Source organism: Syngnathus scovelli, chromosome 13 (assembly GCF_024217435.2).
Source record: "Syngnathus scovelli strain Florida chromosome 13, RoL_Ssco_1.2, whole genome shotgun sequence".
Lineage (NCBI taxonomy): Eukaryota > Metazoa > Chordata > Actinopteri > Syngnathiformes > Syngnathidae > Syngnathus > Syngnathus scovelli.
Window position 1 is genome coordinate 12,397,642 of NC_090859.1, and position 6,743 is coordinate 12,404,384.

General features: G+C 39.8%; 1 protein-coding gene across 1 annotated transcript; it reads right to left on the minus strand.

Annotated features, from left to right (window-relative positions):
* Nucleotides 1-3,299: 3,299 nt before the first annotated feature.
* Nucleotides 3,300-4,903, minus strand: LOC125979976 (claudin-23). Its single transcript, XM_049738906.2, has one exon. The coding sequence runs from the start codon at nt 4,750-4,752 to the stop codon at nt 3,925-3,927; it is 828 nt and encodes a 275-aa protein (XP_049594863.1). The 5' UTR covers nt 4,753-4,903; the 3' UTR covers nt 3,300-3,924.
* Between the last annotated feature and the right edge of the window lie 1,840 nt (nt 4,904-6,743).

Here is a 6,743-nt window from a genome sequence, read left to right on the forward strand (position 1 = left end):
AAAAATAATATAAAAAATATTTTAAAAATTACAGTATTTCCGTATCCTGTCTTTTGTTTCCAGAATCTTGGAGCAGAACCAGATGAAACAAGTTATTTGTGAAGTGAGTCCATCACAATAAAACCAAAGGTATGTGTTCAATAAACGCAATGACTTAGTCCAGCATATCTGCTGCACACTAAAAATAGTAGAAAAAGAGGCTAGTTTGCACTTTTTTATTTTTTAGAATGCTACCAATTGTTGGCATACTGGTGAGAGCTCACGTTAAAGTAAACCAGTTGAGCTTGCTTTCTTGGCAAGGTCATTGGGTTATCATTAATTTTTTTTTTTGATGGTTCGTTCTCGGTCCAAAACGCTTTAGATTTTGCAAAATGAGGAACTGTACCTTTAAAGTTGTGCACACTAACATTGGGGGACTTTTTTTTTTTTCCCATAAAAAGTCATGTCAAGTGAATTGAGGTTTGATTGTCAATCTGACAGCTGCTCACTAAGCTGACGTTTTTTGATGATGTAACATCGACCTCCAAATCTATTTTTTTTTTTTCTTCTCCCAGAAGATGTGCTGTTAGTCACATTTCTGGTGGATTGCACTTTCCAAGTTCCACTTAGTATGCTAAACAGTTTCCTAAGAAACTGTTTGGAGTGTTTGTGTATGAAAATGTGACAATATTGACTTTTCAAATGACCAAAATCCTTCCTAAAAAAATTGAAAAGTAAATTTTCCTTCTCATTCAGGCAAGTGAAATTTCATCATCTGAAACCTCCCAGTTCATTTTACTCAAGAGATGGACCAGCATGGACCTTTTTCCTCCGCCTGACCCGACTGCTGAATTAAGCTTGACTGTGATTGATCTCACCATTTCTGATGATTGGGATGAAATGACAAGAAGCCTGCAGGAAGTAATGCTGAATCTAATCATACTTTTTAGTTTGAAAGCGTTTTCGCATAAATATCAGGGTGAAGTATCGGAAAGAACCGATACCAAGTTTCGAGCACCAACTCTACCGATGTTCTGTGCGAACTACGAAGCAGAAAGAAATTAGCCTGTTAGTTTACACGATAGCAAACAGTTTGTGTGCAGGAGGAGGAACAAACAAGGAGAATGTCGTTGTGGTGCACTGTTGACTTTTTTCGGTCGCATTTGTCAACTAACAAGTCATGCAGACACGACACTCGCCCCAGGGATTGTTTGCTTCCACCCACTAATTTACATTTCTGCTTTTCACAGAAGGGAAGGAGTTCCATGACAATTGTTGAGAGGAAATATTCATGAACTAGCAACACTGTGATAGTTTGGTAAGGCATTTGTCGAGTACCACTATTTCTATATGCACTTTTTTTTTTTTCTTTTTCCCCCTGCTCGAGGCACATTGGAGTCCTTTTTCCACATTTTGTCTTCATTTGCATAAGTAATGTGATTACCTACTTGCCCTCCAGACAAAATTAAGAAACTAATTAGTGGTCTGTTGACTCATGCAAAGTGCACACGTTCAGTTCAAATGTGGAGTGGCACACTCTTTCAACTATTCAATGTAGAGTCTTGTAAGTGCCTCTTTTTGTTTTTTGTCTTTTTTTACTTTCAGTGCCTAAAAAATGTTCATGTATAGTCAAATGAGGTAAACTATTTCAAACCAAACGAGATTCCTCTCTTGTAAACAAGTATTCCGTTACCTATGAGTTAAGTTGGATAAATTAATTTTGCACTTTTGAAGTTTTGAGTTCAAGAAATAAACCTTAAACCCAATTCAGGTCTGTTGTGGATTTGTGCTGTATTTTCTCACTGGTTTTGTGTGATTAGTTTTTATTTTTATTTTGACCTTTATATTGATGTGATAAGCCAAATATTAATATAGTTACTTGATGTCCCTCTAATTGTTTCCCTCACCTTTGACCCAAGCCAGCTCCATAAGGAAACTCTTAAAAGAATACATTGTTTTTTCTGCCACCTAGTGGTAGATCATTTAATTGCTCTACCAGTCACTGTGGATGAAAGAACAATTAAGTGAAATTGCTTCATTTTTTGTGACACACCTATGTTTTATTGTTGTCAGGGCACACTGGTTGGTACACGTGAAGCAGTGCCCCGATTATTCACCGGGAGTGCCATTTACACCATCTGGGAAAAAAAATAAATAAAGGAGCCATAATTATATTTATGTAGCTGTTCACATGCAACTAAGTTAACTGCTCAACCTGTTTGAACAGGCCAAGCTCTCTGCCAGGCTTAGAAAATGTATGTGAATCCATCATGGAAATGTGGAAATTACAGTTTAAATTGCATAATTGTCATGACAGTGCATTTATTACAGACTGAAAGACAATCATTGGAAAAAATGAAGCATCATGTCCTGGTTTGATATTATGACGCACTTGGATTGATTCTGCAAAATGTCAGAGTGCAGCTTTTGAAAAGCTTGGCTGTTTGGTGAACACAATGGGTTGGGCATGGGTGTAGAAGGAAGTCATAAAAGTTATGAGCTTGATCTCTTAACAGACATTTAAGGACAAAACCAATTGAGTTGTCATATGAGGGAACTACCCTCTCAGAACAGAATTTTTTTTTCCTAATAGCACTATGAGAGAATGTTGAACAGAATTTTGTGCTTTGTTTCAAAATACATAGATTTTATTAACTGTTAAAAATGTGCCACCATTTTTATTTTTTTTAACACAACTAATGCAGTCTTTTGCTTGCTGGCAGGGCATTAGAGAGCCTCGTTGTCTGCCGTCAGTGCACGCGTCACACAAAGGCAGAAGGAACAAGGAAGGAGAATTTTAAAATTATTTTTAATTCCAATTTGACAGCCAGTGTATGATTTTGATTTTTGAAGCCTCATTTTTTTTTATTGTTTTATCTGTAGTACATTACATTTACAGGACATTTATTTTCACTTTATACGGACTGCAATGTGCTGTGATTCTTTTTTTCACGTCTAATAATCCAACTTCTGTTACCTGAACCACACAATGCAGGTGAAGTGTCGCTCTGAGCTCAGAAGAACAACAGTGGTCTGACTGCTCTCCATGATGTGGCATTGTTTGAGATGTGAAAATACAGACAAGCCAGACGAGCTGTGCCGGTCAGGTGACATTGTCTGTATACTTAACCACTTACAAGTCAACCAACAGGGTGGTTCAACATCGACAAGTTTGTCTCAGGATTGTCTGTAAATCAGGAGTGACATTGCAAAAATTTCTTAACTATACTAATCTCGTCATCTTATATTAAAGTCAACCAGCCATTGATGAATAGTCTATATAAACCACACAAATGTGAGAAAAAGTCAGAGGAACACAGTTGCCTATAGACAGTGTACAGTTTAATAAAGCACTTTTACAAGATGCAGTGAACACATAATTGATCATATCACTTGGTTTCATTGATGTAAAGTGCAAAAACAAGAATATTTACATTATAACACAAATGAGGCTTGTTCGTTGCCCTTGTTAGTAATTGGACAGAAAAATACGATATGTACAAGACTAAAATTCTTCATGTGGAGGAATTTTCTTCACAAAATCTTGATTCCTTTGATTGCACTGCTTTTTTTTTGGGGCACAAGTAATTCCAAAAAACGGGAAACGTCGATTAAAATAACTCTTTCACTGTATGGTACAACACATTAATACTGCAACAAGTTTGGTTCCAAACATATTAACCTATTTAATATCCATTTTAACCTCCAATTAGCTTGCAAAAGTAAAACAAGGTAGTTTTCGACCTAAAAAAGGGTTACTGGTACTTATGTTAAAAAAAATAGTTTGTTCCCTGCCAGTGTGATGTTTATAATTGATAAAGCAAAATTGTGTAACTTGTATGCAAGTATATTTTTGTGACATTTTTGTTCTAATAGTTTAGAAAGATTGGGAAACACTGCAATAAATTGACTATCTCGGTTTGTTTGTTTTGCAGCGGTGCCCCCTCACAAGTCCGCGTCGTAGGGTCTCCCGCTGTACGTGGTGTCGATGGAACGGGGACCGTTGCTCTTGGCCCTGGGGAAGGAGACGTCGTCATCCATGGAGTCCCTGATGTATGGCACGCTGCTGGGCGCTGGGCTTCGGTCCCGGCTCAGGGAGGGCACGTCCACGCGTCTCGGCTGCGACTGCGGGCGAGCGCTATAGCGACTGCGCCCGGTTTCCTCCACCCGCACCTCGCCGCGGTTCTTTCCGCCGCAGCAGCGACAGATGCCGATGAACATGACGAACCCGCCCAAGATCTCGAAGATGCCCCCGATGTAGCCCAGCACGATGCAGTACCCCACGCGCACGGTTTCCCTCGGCGTCACCGTGCTGATGTCTCCCAGGATGTGGGTGTACCACGCGATGGGGATGATGGTCAACACCCCCGAGATGAAGATCAACAACCCTCCGAGGCCGGCCACCACCCAGTTGGGTCTCTCTTTCCAGCAGCGGACACCAGGGATGGCCACAGCCAAGCCCACCAGCGTGACCACCAGCGAGGCCACCATGAGACCTTGGGCCACCTCGATGATCTCGTTACCAAAGTACGTGTCGTCCTCCAAGCCGCATGTGGACGACGTGGACGTGGTGACGGAGCGACAGATGTCCCAGATGCCCTGCTCGATGAACTCGTTGCTCGGCGTGTTCGGGATGTCCTCCAGGGTCCTCCAGTTGGGGGCCACCGTGGCGGTCAGGTTGAGCACCCAGCCGCAGGGTGCCATGACCAGGCCGAAGATTAAGATGCCGGGCGTGCGGAGGGACAGGCGCATCCATTCGCTTCGGTTCGGCATGTTGATAGTAAGTCTCGACAAGTGAGTATATAAATATTTTTTTTCCCGGAGGTGTTTAGCGACTGACTCGAGACGGGTTCAACAAGCGCTTAACAACTCTTCTGGGTGATACCTGTTGTGCCTGTGGGCGTGGACGTCCGTGGGTGGCTGCTCTCCAAGTGCAAAGAGGAGTTTCGCTTTGCAGTGCTTCTGAAAGATTGCACAAAAGTACCACCCCAAAAAAATTAATTGGCTCTCAAACATTCAAAATGAATAACGACCGACTAAAGAGTCAATTAAAATGTATTGTGCATTAGGGACATGAACTCAAATGCTAATTCTATGAGTTTACTAAACTGACTCATTCTTAAAGATTCATTTTGAATTTGTTGAACCTGAAAATTAAATACAACTGAACTGTATTATTTGTTTGTGCCTATATTAGGAGCTGCAGTTACACAGTGAGTTCAATGTTTACATTTTGTATTATGAGATCATCTATCATCTTTTTTTTTTTTCAGGTCAACAAAAGTAAAAGCTTCCACGTATACCGTATATTTGATATCTGGGAGAATCAAAATGTGAATCACACTAGGGTAAGGCTCTTGAGAATGCTGTCCTGCCGGAAAATTCTGCTCAAAAGCGTGTGCGGATGGACTCCTCCTCAAGGGTTTGTGTTTGAATCTCTTTTAAAAATCCATTCATTTTAAAGTGCGGGCGTGGGGGCACTTTGAGTCTTTTGTTAAACAGCCAGCAACCTCATCAGCCTCTAATTAAAGGCAGCAAAAAGTTATTTGGAAATCAATTATTGTGAGGTGCAGTGCTGCAAAGAAGTCAAAGGAAAAGTAAAACAAGGGTAATCATCTCGTGTGCCATGTCACGATAATTAAAACATTTTGTGTTCAAAATTGTACAATTTGAGGGAAATTTGCCTTCAGAGCTTCCCCGGTATTTTCGTTGTGGTGCATAATACCCAAGTATAACTTTGTCGTGCAACCAGTATGCATGGTTGTTATTGACTTGTGTTTGTTTGAACTGCCCACGTTTTGTATTCAATTGAAATGACACAAAAGAGCGTTTTAAAGTATGACAATTATGTCAACCAACCTGTCACCTTGTATTTATCACTTCCTATCTGCAATGTACAGACGCAGTCACACGAGACCTGCTCAGTTGCCCATCCTTCCACTGGTACCACGACCTCATGCTACTGGAATTCACTGGTAGCCTGAAATTCGGGTAAGTAGACTGTGACCTGACAATATTGACCTCTGACTCATCGACTTGGCCTAAAACACCCTTTTGCTTTTTATTTGCCACTTGGTGAGACTAAAGTTCTTACGTTGACAACACACGCAATAAGATGAGACAAAACAAAATTAAGATTACACGCTTTATTTGCTAAAACAAAACTTAATGAATACATTTTCTGGATCATGTTTATTTATTGCATTTATCCACACAGTATCTTGTACAGTCATTTGTGTCTTAAAAATTGATCTGTGAATATAAAACAGGTGTTCTTTGCTGATCTCTCCAAATGCACGAGTCCTGAATTACCCTCTTGATTGTTGACATTGCTGACAGACCTTGTGTGACCGGTTTAAGAGTGTAGTTAGTTTCTTGGCACATTCAGTTGGCTTTTGTTGTTTTTGTTCTTTTCCCTCTGTCCAGCATTTCAAAATTAATATAGAATAAAACACAAAATAGAAACAATGTGAATATATTAAAGTAATTGCATAGTGAAAATTTATACTATAAATCTGACTCCACAGAATAGTGTTACAAACAACCGTGTCAAATACGAAAGACAAAAAATAAATTAAAATACTGTTACTCTGTAATAACCACCATGGCCACTGGAGGGCGGTATTTGTTTTTTGACGAGTATGCACAATTTCATCTAATAAATTATTTAAGCAGCCTTTGACTTGGTTGATTTAAACAAAAATTCTCCCAATTTTAATTTTAGAACTACGTTAGTGTGGTTTTGTGTGTTTCTCTTAAAAAAA

Bases quoted from the DNA above. Each gene is read 5' to 3' on its own strand.
- LOC125979976 (XM_049738906.2), bottom strand. From the start codon at position 4,752: ATGCCGAACCGAAGCGAATGGATGCGCCTGTCCCTCCGCACGCCCGGC.